The 16,109-nt window shown below is 36.4% G+C and overlaps 2 protein-coding genes across 9 annotated transcripts in view; one reads left to right on the top strand and one right to left on the bottom strand.

Annotated features, from left to right (window-relative positions):
- Positions 1–10,539, top strand: part of ANKRD42 (ankyrin repeat domain 42) — an 84,486-nt gene extending 73,947 nt beyond the window's left edge. For all 5 annotated transcript variants that reach the window (XM_049713907.1, XM_049713906.1, XM_049713903.1 and 2 more), the window contains one exon: positions 3,251–10,539. Coding sequence is in view for 3 of the 5 variants with exons in the window: in XM_049713903.1 (XP_049569860.1) it covers positions 3,251–3,341 (91 nt within the window). In the remaining 2 variants the exon portion in view is untranslated. The remainder of the gene's footprint in view (positions 1–3,250) is intronic.
- The window catches only part of CCDC90B (coiled-coil domain containing 90B), a 52,681-nt gene that overhangs the window by 10,480 nt on the left and 26,092 nt on the right, over positions 1–16,109 (bottom strand). For 2 of the 4 annotated variants that reach the window (XM_033431825.2, XM_004271838.4), the window contains exons 2-7: positions 9,632–9,751; positions 6,902–7,005; positions 2,782–2,883; positions 1,736–1,777; positions 1,567–1,638; positions 1,422–1,475 (exon numbers count right to left, since the gene is read on the bottom strand). In XM_033431825.2, the coding sequence (XP_033287716.1) occupies positions 1,422–1,475; positions 1,567–1,638; positions 1,736–1,777; positions 2,782–2,883; positions 6,902–7,005; positions 9,632–9,751 (494 nt within the window). Of the gene's footprint in view, positions 1–1,421; positions 1,476–1,566; positions 1,639–1,735; positions 1,778–2,781; positions 2,884–6,901; positions 7,006–9,631; positions 9,752–16,109 lie in introns of those variants that run through there. The other 2 variants (XM_049713918.1, XM_049713920.1) reach the window with 2 other exon arrangements.

Consider the following 16,109-nt stretch of genomic DNA (forward strand, 5'->3'; position numbering starts at 1 on the left):
TGTGTCACATTTTGGTGATTCTTGCAGTACTTCAAACTTTTTCATTATTACTATATTTATTACGGTGATCTGTGACCAGTGATCTCTGATGTTACTATTGCAAAAGATTACCATGCACTGACAGCTCAGAAGATGGTTAGCATCTTTTTAGCAGTTATTTTTAAATTAAGGTATAGATATTGTTTATTTAGATATAGTGCTACTGCACACTTAATAAACTACAGTATATTGTAAACATAACTTTTATATGCACTGGGAAACCAAAAAATTTGTGTGACTCACTTTATTTCAGTATTTGCTTTATTGCTGTTGTCTGGAAATGGACCTGCAATACCTCTGAGGTATGCCTGTATTTGAGACCTAAATATATGAGGATAAACTAAGAAGCAAAAATGTTAGTCACAGAACTATCACCTTATTTGTATAAAGTCCTTAGGATATCATAGTTAAAACTTTAAATATATTTTGCAAAAGGAAAAACCAACTGGGTTTATAATATGAACTGGCACCAGTATTTAAAGGAGATGGCAGAAATGCTTGTTGGGTAACACTGAATGCTATATGCATAGGGACTAAGGGGTAGAAAGAGAAATGAGATGATATTTATAGCTCAGAAATTAGCTGGGAGAGAATTTGTTGATTTCCTTGTTTATCTCCTTTATCTGGCCAAGAAGTTAGAGAAGGGAATATAGGCTGCTTAGAACGGCAAATGGGACCTTCGCGTCTACTGAATTATAATCAAGAGTGATGTCTCTTATGTTAGACTGTAGACCGAGTGACTTCTTAACTTTTAAGAAAAGGACTAGGCTGAGTCAGAAAGCTAGGTTTTACTCAGCCACAGAGATTAATTAATGATCACAATTTAGGATTACTGAGAGGTAAACAGTAGTTATGAGTATGGAATTTAGAATCCAGGTTGACATCTGGCTCTACCACTTTTTAGTTGTGTGACCTTAACTTCCTTCTGCCTCACTTTCCAAATTGGTAGAATGGGAATAGAGTGCCTACCTCACACAGAGGCTGATATGAGGATTAAATAAAATAATAGACAAAAAAGTTAAGTAAAACAGTATCTAACATAAAAATTTTTTATTTGACTGAACCTAGGCATTCCTTAAATACTAATTGTGAACCCTTGTCTTTTTAAAAAAATAGTTCTCTTCCATATAAAAATAATTTAGTTAAAAAAAAGTATGCTACCTGGAAAGCTTGATTCTGACTCAGAAGTCACAGCTCAGGTACTCCCCTCCACCTGGTAGCAGCTTCCCCCAAAGTACTGGTTAACTATAACAGCTATGAGGAAATCATGGAATCTATAGGGCTAGCTTGTTGAAGTCCAAACTTATAAAATGATACATATAAAGGCAGTTACATAAGGCATGAGAGCTATACAGAAGAGAAACTTTTACATGGCAGCTTACATTTTTGGTAAATTCTGTGGTTGCCTCCATAAGTTTCTTTTCTTGATCTGTAAACTAAACGATATGGTTTATCAAGAGGTTAAAAAAAGACTAAAAGGAATTAAAAAGGAGTAAGTGCAAAAAAGTACATTTAAAAGCACATTACCATATCTGTTACTCTGCTCCTTTCTAGGTTGATATCCAGTTTATTATCTGCTCTGATTCGACTGGTTTCATTCTTTAAAGAAAAAAAAAATTAAGAAAGTGATCTTGTAATGAATATTTGTTCTGAAATTAATGAACTATTCTGAAGTGGGGAAAAAAGTTTCACTTACTATCAGTTGTTGCTTAACTTGTTCTAATTCAATTTTCATTTTCTAGGTATAAAGAAAGATCACACACAATTGGTGTTAAATCAAAGTCCATATTATGATTTATTAAAAAAAATCTGAAACCTTGCATAAGCAAAAATTGGACATTCTGTGGATTTCTAATACATTATCTGATAAAGAATAAAGACAAAAAAAGAACTAATAGTTCATCGTATTCAGAAAATAATTATGAACATAACATTAGACAATGTATTTATGTTTCAATACAGTAGTCCCCCCTGATCCACTGGGGATATGTTCCAAGACCCCAAGTGGATGAAACCTCGAATAGTACTGAACCCTATATGTACTATGTTTTTTCTTATACTAATGGGTAGGTAGCATATACAGTGTGGATACACTGGACAAAGAGATGATTCATGTCCTGGGGGGAATGGAGTGGGACGGTGAAAGATTTCATCATGCTACTCAGATCAGTGTGACATAAACATATGAACTGTTTATTTCTGGAATTTTCCACTTAATATTTTCAGACTGCAGTTGACCACAAGTAACTAAAACTGTGGAAAGCGAAAATGCAGATAAGGGGGGACCAACTGTATTCTACTTAAAAATAAAAAAAGATTGATATTCTAAATTTTAAAATATTTTAAGCTAGTGGGTAACAACAAAGTTCTGACTGAATTACAGAAACATTTTTCTCTTAAGTGACAAAATAATTATTACAGAACCAAAAAAATGGAAAATGCTACATTACTGTCAGTTCTGAGAACATTATTCTGAACTACACTAGAAATTTAATAAAATATATGTAGATCAAAGATTTCCTTTTATGTGACCTGTTTAAGATACAACTGTCATTCTTTAGTATGCAAGAAACTATGATGTATACATAGATTAGGTATGGTTAAACATGTATACTTTTATCTAAAAACTTGCTAATAATTATTTAATAACCACATGAAATTGTTTTGGGGTCCTATTCTTCACCAAGTAGGATACTTATGAAATCAGTTATTTTATTAGTAATAAATTGAGACTTGTATCACCTGGTTCTCTGCTCGCAGATTTGCAAATTCACTTTTCTCTAGGATGACCATGTCTTTCCTGATGGAGTCCAAATGAGCCATTAACTGCTGTACTGTTATTTCCTAAAATGAAAAATTAAAATAACTGAGTGATGCCATCCCCTTGCATGGAGTTGTTCATGAAAATTAAAAAAAATTATTGTCTTGCTACAAGGTATAATGTTGCTTGGCTAAGTAAAAAACAAAACAAATGAAACCTATATATCTGAAATATCAAAATTAAAAGAAGTAGGAGATTCAAGGAAGAAAAAGTATTTCCCAGTGAAGAGAAACACATGTCTAGGTCTTTTCAATGAAAGAATCCCAATTAAATGCTTACTTAACCTCCAAGAGCTCCTCAGCAAATACTCTTTTTTTATTGTTTATTTATTTTAAAAATATCTACATGGGAAAGTTTTTATCTTTCATTGCTTTGCTTTTTTTTTTTTAGTTTTTATTTTTTGGCTGCGCGGCTTGCGGGATCTTGGTTCCCGACCAGGGATCGAACCTGCACCCCAGACAGTGGAAGCACGGAGTCTTAACCACTGGACCGCCAGGGAAGTTGATTTTGAAGGATCTTCTACCATCAGAAATTTCTAGGATACTGAATAAGACTTAGAAGTCAGGTAATAAAATAGAAGTATCGTTTAAATAATTGTCAGTATAACATAGTTTGGTTTAAATTCCTGAGTGTCTTTCCTATATTTGGCACTACAAAGAATTTGTGAAGGAAAAGGTGGCCCCTATCTGATAGATTTATTTTTTTAAGTTTTTAGTTAACACCTCCATCACCACACAAGTTCTTTCTTTTTTTAAAATTTATTTTATTTAATTTTGGCTGTGTTGGGTCTTCATTGCTGCGTGTGGGCTTTCTCTAGTTGCAATGAGCGGGGGCTACTCTTTGTTGTGGTGCACGGGCTTCTCATTGCAGTGGCTTCTCTTGTTGTGGAGCACGGGCTTCAGGAGTTAGCGGGCTCTAGAGCACAGGCTCAGTAGCTGTGGTGCACGGGCTTAGTTGCTCCGTGGCATGTGGGATCTTCCCAGACTAGGGATCGAACCTGGGTCCCCTGCATTGGCAGGTGGATTCTTAACCACTGCACCACCAGGGAAGCCCTATCTGATAGACTTATAAACTTTTACTTTGCTAGGGAGGGACATTTTTGTAGAAATGATTTAAAGCAGTCTTACAAGGCAAATGTAACGTGAACCACTAAACTTCTCAAAGTCGTGTAGCTTGCTGACTCATCTTTTATCTCTTTTTAATCAAAAGAAAAAGTAGATGAAGGTGTAACCTTGAAAAAGACCCTCTATAACAGGGTTTATAAACAAAACAGAAAAACCCAAACAAGAACAGAATGACTAGTGGAACTCCCATTTTGTCATAGTTTGTGGCTAGGAGTGCATTGTTGGGGTTACAGTCCTCCACTGACCACAATATGGGTGAAAAAGGCTATTTCAAAACTGCCTTGATGTTTAGAAAACAGAGGCTACAGTAGTTCCAGATGCATGGCTATGGAATGACTCAGTCTTCAAAGGGTCTGGAATGCACACATGTTCTCTAAGAACAGCGGTCAGATGGCACAGCCACATAGACTGGAGGTTAAAAATGTGAGTTCTGGAGTCAGGCTGCCTGGGTTTGAATCCAAACGCTGACATTTACTATGAGCCTTTGGGCACGTTATTTAGCTTCTTTGACCTCCTCTTTGCTGAAATGGGAATAAAAACTACCTATATCTTATAGAGTTGTTTTGAGGACTAAATGATATAATGCATGTAAAATGCTTACAGTAATACTTGGTGCACAGTTAGCATTCGATGAATGTGATGAGACAGGTGTCTAATGGCTGAAGCAGGACAGTGTGACTCCAATGTTTTGATGTGGAGGGAGTTTTGCTTTAAATATTATTCCTATCATAAAATGAAAAAGTATTTTTTACTGTGTACAATAGACATCCCTGACTCTAATGCTTTCCCTATCCCTCATCTATATTATTGGGGAGGGAGGTTCATTTTCTTTTACGCAGTTCTGCTTGAAATATTCATGAGAATTACCTCAGAAATCATACAGAAGTGGCCTCTAGGGGTTGTCGGTCTTGTTCCCCCCAAATATCATTATGAAGGAGTTCGAAGACATTAACTATAATATTATTTTTGTTTAAGTCTTTAATAAAATGTTATTTTATTACCAGAACTACATACAGAAGAGTAGAAAATGTAACTACATACTTCTTATAGACTCTGAACCTGAGAATAAGGAATTACTGTACTGTGACTCTAAACTCTATCTCCCTTTCCGCCTCTAAATAGTTTGGGACTCAAAAAGCCTATAAGATAGCACGTATGTGCATCTTCAAAAACTTTAAGTGGAAAAATTTAATACAGTCAAATCTATTAAAAGTGTGATCATTGTAACTATTGTGGCGCCACCAGAGAATATGAATGTTATTCAGACTATAAGCAAATTCAGAATATAACCGAATTCTCAGACTGAGCACACTTGACTTAGCATGGCTCTTTCTGAAGTGATCAGGTATGAAGCTTGTTTGCCTCATGGCCTATGGCTCAAGGATGGAATGGGATTTTGATTTCATACACCAGTAATAAAAAACCCAAAAGTTCAGTAGTAGTGTTCCTACATCCAATCCTACATTTTGTGTGTGTGTGTGTGTGGTACACGGGCCTCTCACTGTTGTGGCCTCTCCCGTTGATGCGCAGGCTCAGCGGCCATGGCTCACGGGCCCAGCCGCTCCGCGTCATGTGGGATCCTCCCAGACCGGGGCACGAGCCCGTGTCCTCTGCATCGGCAGGCGGACTCTCAACCACTGCGCCACCAGGGAAGCCCCTAATCCTACATTTTAAATGTAAGATTAAATGGCCCTGGCAGCATAAAGATTCCTCAAAAAAGTTTTAATTCACTGATTATATTGCAGAGAAACTTAAAAATCTGATTTAAGAGTACCATTAGCTCTTTCAGGATAGCTCAAAGGTTTGGGGGGGATTAAATGAGTGGCTTTTTCTTTGGTGGATTTAATATTAATAGTCTGTTATGATCCTGAATAAATTTAGCTAAAATAATACACATACAAATTTAAAGTTAAGTTAAATCTAGGGGCTGAATGCTTTTAATTCTAAATACATAATTAATTGGATATTACAGAAAAAATCTTTTAAAAATTTCGCTCTTTCATGACCTTTGAAGTAATGACATTTTATGTAAGAGCTCCTAATTTTATGTAAGAAAGAAATCCTAATATTTCTCTGCTGTGAAATATTTATCTGAAGAAGAAAGCCTAAATTTAAAAAATTAAAAAAATATAACCAGAGAAAGAAAACGGATTCTTCAACACAGTAATTAATTCATGATTGACAGATTATGAATTATTATTCTACAGTTAAGTTCATTTAGCTTATTCTATCCTTCATATAAAATTATTGCTTTTTGTCCATAGCACCACAATGACAACTCTTGCAAATTACTGAACCTCTCTGATCCTTTCTTCAGTGGTAAAACAGAATAATTCTACCTACTTTTCAAGGTTGTTAGAGAGATTAAATAAGATCATATATGAGCAGTCCCCAGCACTGCCTCTCACTTCTTAAGTTCTTCGTAAATGGTATTACTTGGCGTTTAAGGATTCAGCTATCTGGTCAGATTAAAGCATCTTAGGTGATTTATGAACTCCTTCCCAGCCATGTATGTAAGTCCCTTCCAGGTTTCCAACTTTGTGAAAATTAACCAGAACATACACATGACTGCAGTAAACTGGTCAGCTCTTCTACTGTGGTGGGCTTTCTATGTGGAAAAAGTTGTTTCACTAACAACCTACCACCATCCCATGACTCAAATAATATAATTATCTTACACAATGAAAGATCTGACAAAATTTTACTCTTTGTGTTACCATAATTTTGTGATGACTATTCTAACTCCTCAGTCTCTCTGGATACTGACTTTGCTACACGTTTTTCGTTTTTGGTTCCTTTAGAGAGACTAATAAGGAAGATGCAGGTGTGTTTAGAAGGTGGGTGGCTAAACAGAGATGCAGTTATGAAAAAGATTGTCTAATGAAACTGTCAGAAGTGATAAAAATGAAAACATTACCTGTTGAGCTTGAGTGACCATCTCCTTATAGATAGTATCGAGGCTGACATTCGATAAAATGGTTAATGCTGATACAATTGTTTCTGCTTGTGCTTTGTCAAATCCTACAAGTGGCAAATAGGTATTTATATTTTTTAAAAAGTGCACATCCTTCTCAAAATAGCTAGAATAACTTCTATCATTTAAATTTTCATGCAGTTGACTCTTGAACACATGGATTTGAACTGAGTGGGTCCACTTAGATGCAGATTTTTCTCAATAGTAAATACTACCATACCACACAATCTGTGGTTGCTTGAAGCTGTGGATGTGCAATTGCGGATACAGAGGGCCACTATAAAGTTACATGCAGATTTTTGACTACACAGGCGGTCAGTGCCCCAACCCCTGTGTTGTTCAAGGGTCAACTGCAGTCTTTTAAAAAAATGGTTATAATTAAAAATCGACAGATTATTCTAAATTACTCTCTAAAAAGCACTCTCCAATTTTAATTCCACTGATCCATTTCCCCACATTTACATCAACATGGGTATTACTAGTCTTTTTTGAGTGTATAATTGGCATTAAAATGGTATTGCATTATTATTTTTATACTTAAAATTTGCATTTCCTTGATTAAGCATCTTTACGTACATTTATTGGTAATTTATTTTTCTGTGAACTGTTTATGGCCTTTGTCCATTCTTCTATAAAACTGCTTAACTTTTCTTATTGATTCATATGAATTCTTTGTATATTAAAGCAATAGGCTCACTGTCATATGTGTTGCTAACATTTTTAACCTTACGGATCATATCCTTCGATACACAGATTTAAATAAATATTTCTGTAGTCACATCTGTCAGTCTTTACTTTTACTTTCATTGCTTTTGAGTTTTGTCTTGCTTCCTTACTCTATAAGTCAAAAAATATTTCTATATTATAATATTTTTCGTAGTCTTTCTTTTTTTTACATTTAGCTTTTCATCAATCTGGAATTTATTTTTCAGTAAGGGAATCTATTTTTTTCCAATGGCTAGTCATTTATCATAGCTCATTTATTAAACAGTCCTTCCTTTCCCTAATTTGTAATGCCTTCTTTATTGCTTTCTAAGACACACGTTTCTGAATACCATTCTATTCCATTAAATCAACTCTTCTATTCCTATAGTTTCATATACTTTATTTATTTATTTTTGCGGTACGTGGGCCTCTCACTGTTGTGGCCTCTCCCGTTGCGGAGCACAGGCTCCGGACGTGCAGGCTCAGTGGCCATGGCTCACGGGCCCAGCCGCTCCGCAGCACGTGGGATCTTCCCGGACTGGGGCACGAACCCATGTCCCCTGCATCGGCAGGCGAACTCTCAACCACTGCGCCACCAGGGAAGCTCTTCATATACTTTAAATAACTGTTTTGACATCTGGTAATTTTTTGTGACATTCTTTGATTTTCTTTTTTTTCTATTCTTAAACATTGTGCTTGTACTTCCACATAAACTTTAGTATCAGCCTAGAAACTACAGTTGTTTTTTTACATAATTGGAATCATTCTGCACATGTATCTTGAGCATTTCTCACATCAGTAAATACTCTTCAAACTATACCATTTTCGTGACTAAAATATTCTATTTTATGGATGGCTCATATTTAAATAGTGACTTTTTTTTTTTAACATCTTTATTGGAGTATAATTGCTTTACAATGGTGTGTTAATTTCTGCTTTATAACAAAGTGAATCAGTTATACATATATCCCCATATCTCTTCCCTCTTGCATCTCCCTCCCTCCCACTCTCCCTATCCCACCCCTCTAGGTGGTCACAAAGCACGGAGCTGATCTCCCTGTGCTATGCGGCTGCTTCCCACTAGCTATCGGTTTTACATTTGTTAGTGTATATATGTCCATGCCACTCTCTCACTTTGCCCCAGCTTACCCTTCCCCCTCCCCATGTCCGTAAGTCCATTCTCTAGTAGGTCTACGTCTCTATTCCCGTCTTGCCCCTAGGTTCTTCATGACCATTCTTTTTTTTAGATTCCATATACATGTGTTAGCATACGGTATGTTTTTCTCTTTCTGACTTACTTCACTCTGTATGACTGACTCCAGGTCCATCCACCTCACTACAAATAACTCAATTTCGTTTCTTTTTATGGTTGAGTAATATTCCATTGTATATATGTGCCACATCTTTATCCATTCATGCAGCTCAATATCAAAAACACAAACAACCCAATCCAAAAATGGGCAGAAGACCTAAACAGACATTTCTCCAAAGAAGATATACAGATTGCCAACAAACACATGAAAGAATGCTCAACATCATTAAATCATTAGAAAAATGCAAATCAAAACTACAATGAGATATCATCTCACACCGGTCAGAATGGCCATCATCAACAAATCTACAATAAATGCTGGAGAGGGTGTGGAGAAAAGGGAACCCTCTTGCACTGTTGGTGGGAGTGTAAACTGATACAGCAACTATGGAGAACAGTATGGAGGTTCCTTAAAAAACTAAAAATAGAACTACCATACGACCCAGCAATCCCACTACTAGGCATATACTCTGAGAAAACCATAATTCAAAGAGTCATATACCACAATGTTCACTGCAGCTCTATTTACAATAGCCAGGACATGGAAGCAACCTAAACAGTGACTCTTAATTGTTCATAATGGTGATGTTGTCTTGACTAGGTAATTTGTTATGAGTGCTGCTGATATTCTTTCAAAAGGGACCCATGTTTCTCACCATGAGTTTCCAAGTCCTGAACCAATGCATGCGTATCAAACGTTAATTTCCTTTGTTCTAAAGGAGTTATGTCCACTGGCCTCATATCATATCCTTCCTTGGTTGCGGTGGTGAAGAAATCTGAAAAGAGAAGGCAGTTTTTTTTGTAGTAACTAATAGAAGCGTCACATTTTAGCTTCTAAAGCATTTCCCCCCATCTATTTGTAATACAGTTCCAGCGCTTCTACTTGGGAATTCTGTAATTTCAAGCAAGATAAAGGATTTATCTGAGCCCCTGATTCTTTTTTTTTTTTTTCGCCACGCCGTGCAGCATGCAGGTTCTTAATTCCCTGACTAGGGATCGAACCCATACCCGCTGCATTGGGAGGGTAGTCTTAACCACTGGACTGCCAGGGAAGTCCTTGAGCCCCTGATTCTTTTATTTGAAAGTCTCTAACATTATTCTGTACGTAGTAAACATTCAGTAAATGTTTGCTGTCTTTTAGTATTCCAAAATTTTAAGAGTCAGTCTAACATCATAACATAATATACATCAAAAGCTTTGGGGGGGACTTTCCTGGTGGCGCAGTGGTTAAGAATCCGCCTGCCAATGCAGGGGACATGGGTTCGAGCCCTGGTCTGGGATGATCCCACATGCCGCGGAACAACTAAGCCCGTACGCCACAGCTACTGAGCCTGCGCTCTAGAGCCCGTGAGCCACAGATACTGAGCCCGCATGCCACAACTACTGAAGCCCACGCGCCTAGAGCCCGTGTTCCGCAACAAAGAGAAGCCACCACAATGAGAAGCCCGCACACTGCAACGAAGAGTAGACACCGCTCGCCTCAACTAGAGAAAGCCTGCGCACAGCAACAAAGACCCGAAGTAGCCCAAAGTAAATAAATAAATTTATTAAAAAAAAAAAAAAAGCTTTGGGTATTGCTGGCACACCTCTAATTACTGGAGAGCAGAAACTGTCCAGCAACTCTCCTTCTTGCTCAGAAGTCTTTCATAGAGCTGTGATAATTTTTAGACATATACCCCCGTCTAAAGTAGCTTTCTGTCCTCCCACTCTTTATATATCCACAGTTTATTTCCTACACAGTTCTCAGTTCTAATCTGAAATTATCTTGTTTACTGCTTGTCTCTCTGAACCAGAATGTAAGTGCCATGAGGCCTGGACTGTGTCTTTCATCTATATCTTTAGTACCTAAAACAGTGCTTGGCAAATAGTTGGCTCACAGTATTTTATTGTTGAATCAATCAGTGAATCGGATTTTAAATCCGGAAGTATTTAGTGGTATCAACACAAAAGACCTAGGACGTTGTTCTCATTTTTGAAATAAATGTCCTATTTCAATAAATTCCCAATTTTTAACCTAGACACAGAATGGTTCCTTTCTATCTACTGCTGATGAATTTATTAAAAAGTATTTTCTTTGGGGGAGAACTCTGTCTATATACAACTTTATTGCCATTACTATGTATTATGTGAAATAACTGCTAATTAGTATAAACTACTAATCAAACACAAGGTACTATACTAGATACTTTATATACTACTAAGGCATCGTGGTATTATTCACCTTTTTAGATAAGAAAATCAAGCCTAGGAAAGGTAAAGCCTAAGGTTTTGCCTAAGGTCTTGCCTAAGGTCATAGAGTCTCTGGCAGAATCAGGATTCAGATCCAGGTCTTCTGACTCCAAATCTCATGCTGTCTTATACCCCATGCTGTCTTTTTTATCCTAAGCCACTTAAGACATCTAGGTACTTAAAAGACAAAGCTGCAACCTCAGGTATTACTTTTCTGCTAGTATAGTGTAAGGCAAATGTGATTCCTTCCTATATAACTTTCTAGTCAAGAAACATCTGAGTGCCAGGCACTGTGTTAGGCACAGGGGATGATGAGCAAAACCAGACATAACAGATGTCTTCATTGACTTTACAGACTAATAAACAGGAAACAGATGTTTTTAAAAAAAATCTAAAGATAAACTCTAATTCAAATAATGAAAGAGTAATGTCTAGTCCTTTATATTAATTAATTCAAGTACTCAGATGAATTCTGGTTAACCAGAAATAAAAGGAAGCAGATGTAAAGGTGGATCAATTTTGAACACACACACACTCATTAAGCACAGAGGTCGACAATCTTTTTGGCTTTGAGTGGCATCTAGAAGAGTTAAGCAGTGTGCCTGTGGGTCAATATTAAACCTAAGGAGGGAGAGAAAAAGAAAATTAGAGGAAAAAGAGGGGCAGATTTCTATAACAACTGCATTAGGAACAATGATTGGTACCCTTAGTTACCTATCCTTGATTAGAAGTTCATTCAGTTGATTAGAAGTTCAGTCTTTTATTTGGGGTTTAGGGGAAAAAATCAGTAATAATATTTATACAACATGTTACTATTTTCACACCTATTACTTTATCCTTAAAATTCTCATGTTGTGGATGAGGAAAACTGAGGCTCAGAGGAGCTAAGTAATTTGAGATCTTATGGTCTCAGAGCAAGGCATATTAGTACATAGTTCCTCTGACTTCAGTCAACAAACTCTGAATACCTTCCACAAGGAGAAGCTTCCTACTTGTTGACTGAAAAAAAAAAGTGCAACCTAAAAGTTGAAAATTATGTTTTATTCAGTGGATTTTCTGAGGACTTAAGCCTGGAGGACAGCCTCTCAGATCGTCTGAGAGACTGCTCCGAAGAGGTAAGGGAGGAGCCGAGATATACAGGAGTTTTGCAACAAAAACCAGGTAGTTGGAACATCAAAAGATTACTGTTAAAGAAAACCAGACATCTCAAGTTAATGAATTTAGCACTTTACTATGTATGGGAAGATGCAAGGGTCTGGGCTCACTGAAATCATTCCTTTGATATGCACCTTAACTATCTAGGACCGGTGTCCTGCTTTTCTCCACCCTGAATCCCCTCAGAGTGCATAGCTGAGGGTGGCTGCAGTGGCTGGTGGCTGCAGCATCCTTCGTTTACTGATATGGCAGGCAACATTTTTCATCCACGGTGCCTCGCCTTGCTCATAAATCCAACCATCATTTGGGAAGCATTTCATGACCAATTTTGTCCCATGGTGCTAGGAAGGCTCATTCCTAGATCAGGTGAAGATTCTGTTGATAGGCTATACTCAATGTGTTAATTTTTGGATTAGGCCCTGTTGATAATCTGAACTTCTCTGGATCACCTGTCTTACTAGTCTCTTTTGATCCAGGAAATGTTTTCCCTTGTTGCGTCTTCCCATAACTAGAGTTGTACTATTACAGTTATTTTATGTAGGTTATGTATATATAATCAACAGTCTGAAGACTTTTAGCCATCATTAATTTTGCTGGAGACCTGGTTACACATTGGGTAATGCAAAAGACAACAATTTTTTTTTTTTCCTGGCCACGCTGTGCAGCTTGTGGGATCTTCCCCGACCAGGGATTGAACCTGCAACCTCAGCAGTAAAAGCTTGGAGTCCTAACCACTAGACCACCAGGGAATTCCCCAGTAGACAGTAATCTTATAAAACAGACAGGATGTAGGTAACACAACTAATACAGCTTTATACATTAATAAAGTCATAGTACAGCAGAGACAGAAAGTATAAACAAATTGAAAACAAGGAGAACAAATTAAAGCAATGATTAGTATAACTACTTGTAATCTGGTTGCAATAAACCATCAAGTTCACAGGGGAGCCAGCTGGAGAAGCCAAATTCTGGAAGGATCAGGCAGAGAGAAAATGATATATATTTCATCTTTGTTTACAAAGGTATACTTTATCAACTTGTTGTAGGTCATAGCATAAGAGGAAAGCTTTTCCTGTTTTCCTGGAAAACAAGGATTAAAATCCAGTATATTTCAGAAAAAGTGATAAAATTATAAATCATATTCATCAGTTCATTTAGTCTCATGTAATTAATTCCTGAAGATCTGAATGCAGTCATCAGGTCTCCATCCGAATTCTGTAATATCTTACCCAGTTCAGTGGTATGATCTGAAAATTATCAGAAACTTATATTTGTCAAAAAGTCATTTTTACGAATCTTCTTTAAGATCTTCATTTTATAAAAGCATCAGAGTAAAACAATGATTGTTTACAAACGACAAGACTTAAAATGGCACGGTTAAAGATCTGATTACAATGCAATTGACAAGAAACTTGGATATTTATGTGATGCACATTTTAAGATAATTAGACTTATGACTGATAACTTATACCAGGGCACATCAGATTTTTAGGTATTCCATATAAATTTTGGAATATCTGTATTAATGACATTTATCTATACACTATAACCTATGGTTCATCTCCAATCACTTGATGATGCTTCTCAAGTAATTTAAAATACCAAATAAGCCTAATTAGTTTAATATTCTTCTCTGAGATGTCTCAGGGTTCCTTCAAAGCACCCCAGAGTCAGCTGGAGGTCAAAAGAACTTTAGTTAGAATTTCATATTTGGGGGACTTCCCTGGTGGTGCAGTGGTGAGGAATCCACCTGCCAATGCAGGGGACACAGGTTAGATCCCTGGTCTGGGAAGATCCCACGTGCCGTGGAGCAACTAAGCCCATGCGCCACCACTACTGAGCCTACACTCTACAGCCTGTGAGCCACAACTACTGAGCCCACGTGCCACAACTACTGAAGCCCGTGTGCCTACAGCCCTGCTCCACAACAAGAGAACCCACCTCAATGAGAAGCCCGCACACCAAAACGAAGAGTAGCCCCCACTTTCTCAACTAGAGAAGCCCGCGCACAGCAACGGAGACCCAACACGGCCAAAAAAAAAAAAAAAAAAAAAAAGATGTTAGCGGAACTATTAAAAAAAAAAGAATTTCATATTTGGGAAGTTTGTCAAAAACATCAAAAAGGTTTCAAAACACTTGGTCAAATAGGATCTAGGTTATTGTGAAACAGTACTTCAAAAAACAAATACAGATCACTTAAAGGCAAAGAAACTCACACAATCTGTTTCCAATAGCAATACTCCAAGAAAACTTTGTTCTCTTAACAAAGAGAGGAACCAAATCCAGTTTTGCACCAGCCTACTTTTAATAACAAAATCTATTTACCTAATTAGGTAATTAGGTAATTTACCTAATTAGGTAAATTTACCTAAATTTAATTAAATTTAATCTAATCCCAGCCTGACTATGTACAAAACTCCTTTTTCAGGGCTCCCTTTCTACATACCTTCTAAGACTTTTTGTATATGTATTAGTTTATCCCATATTTTTCCATCCAAAAATAACCAGTTCTAGGACAATCATTTTTTCCCCTTAACAAAATGTACTTTCATTCCTCACACCTTCTTTTGCTGAAAACACCCATCCTACTTTCTTTGCATATTGAAATGTTTCCCTTATTATTTTTAGTAATTTTAATTACATATTCCACCTTTAACCCTTAAAAACCTTACTCTCTACCAAAAATCGACAATCAGCAAGTAACTGTAAACTGTCATACCAGCATTTCCTTATTGGAATATCCTATAACCTCTAGAAACATATAACATAATTTCTTTCCTCAATGTGGTATAAGATATGGGTCTAATAAACCCAAACATCTTTAGTTTCCCTCTCGTAAGGAGACAAAAGTAGGTAAATTTAGATCTGTTTAGCAATTACTGTTCCAGTATTTTATCTTATTTGAAATGACCTGGATATTCAGTGAACTGCCATCATTTAATTTAACTTAGCAAAACTCAACTTACCAAAAATCTGGAGAAACTATTTTAAATAAACATACCCCAAACATAATTATTCCTAAAGGGTTCACCTAAAAACTCTCATTCCATTCCCCTTTATTTTATAACTTATGAAAATACTACCATACCAAGTTAAAAAAAATTTTTTTTTTTTTTTTGCTGACAAACTCTGTAACAGAAATAACATGAACATGTTGACCTTTGGTAAACTTACTTTTATTATAAAAGTAAGATATGTCTACATTGATTAAACCAGCAAACTTAAACTAGCTTTAATACCAGACGTTAATTTAATATTGAATATTTCCTAGATCATGTGACCCTGAAATTCCTTCTGGCCAGTTTCTTTCATATTTAGAAATATTTAATTTGTAAGCACTTACTTTTAAGTCAATTAAATAGAGCTCTTTATAAATTTAATTTTGATAATATTTCCCAGAGGTAGAGATATTTCATACATATAATGTTTACACAGACACATAAACAGACAAATTTAGAGATCTCATAGCTTCACTTTAAAAACTTAATTATGATTCTTGTACTACAATGTAAATTTACTAGTTATTTATAACAGTTGGAGTAAGTTAAATTTCTTTGCTCAGATGACAAAGGCTTTACTATTTGTGGAAAAGACTTTTAATATTTGTATTCGTCCTTGATAAACCCTTAAGGAGGCTATGAATTAGATTTTGGCTAAGGGAGCCTTTCCAGTGGTTTGAGTTTAAAAAGGCCACTTTTTTCCTTTTTCCCTCATTGGTTTCAGGTTCTGAAACCTGACTGAGCTAATTAG

The sequence above is a fragment of the Orcinus orca genome, chromosome 8, assembly GCF_937001465.1.
Source record: "Orcinus orca chromosome 8, mOrcOrc1.1, whole genome shotgun sequence".
In the NCBI taxonomy this organism is placed as follows: domain Eukaryota; kingdom Metazoa; phylum Chordata; class Mammalia; order Artiodactyla; family Delphinidae; genus Orcinus; species Orcinus orca.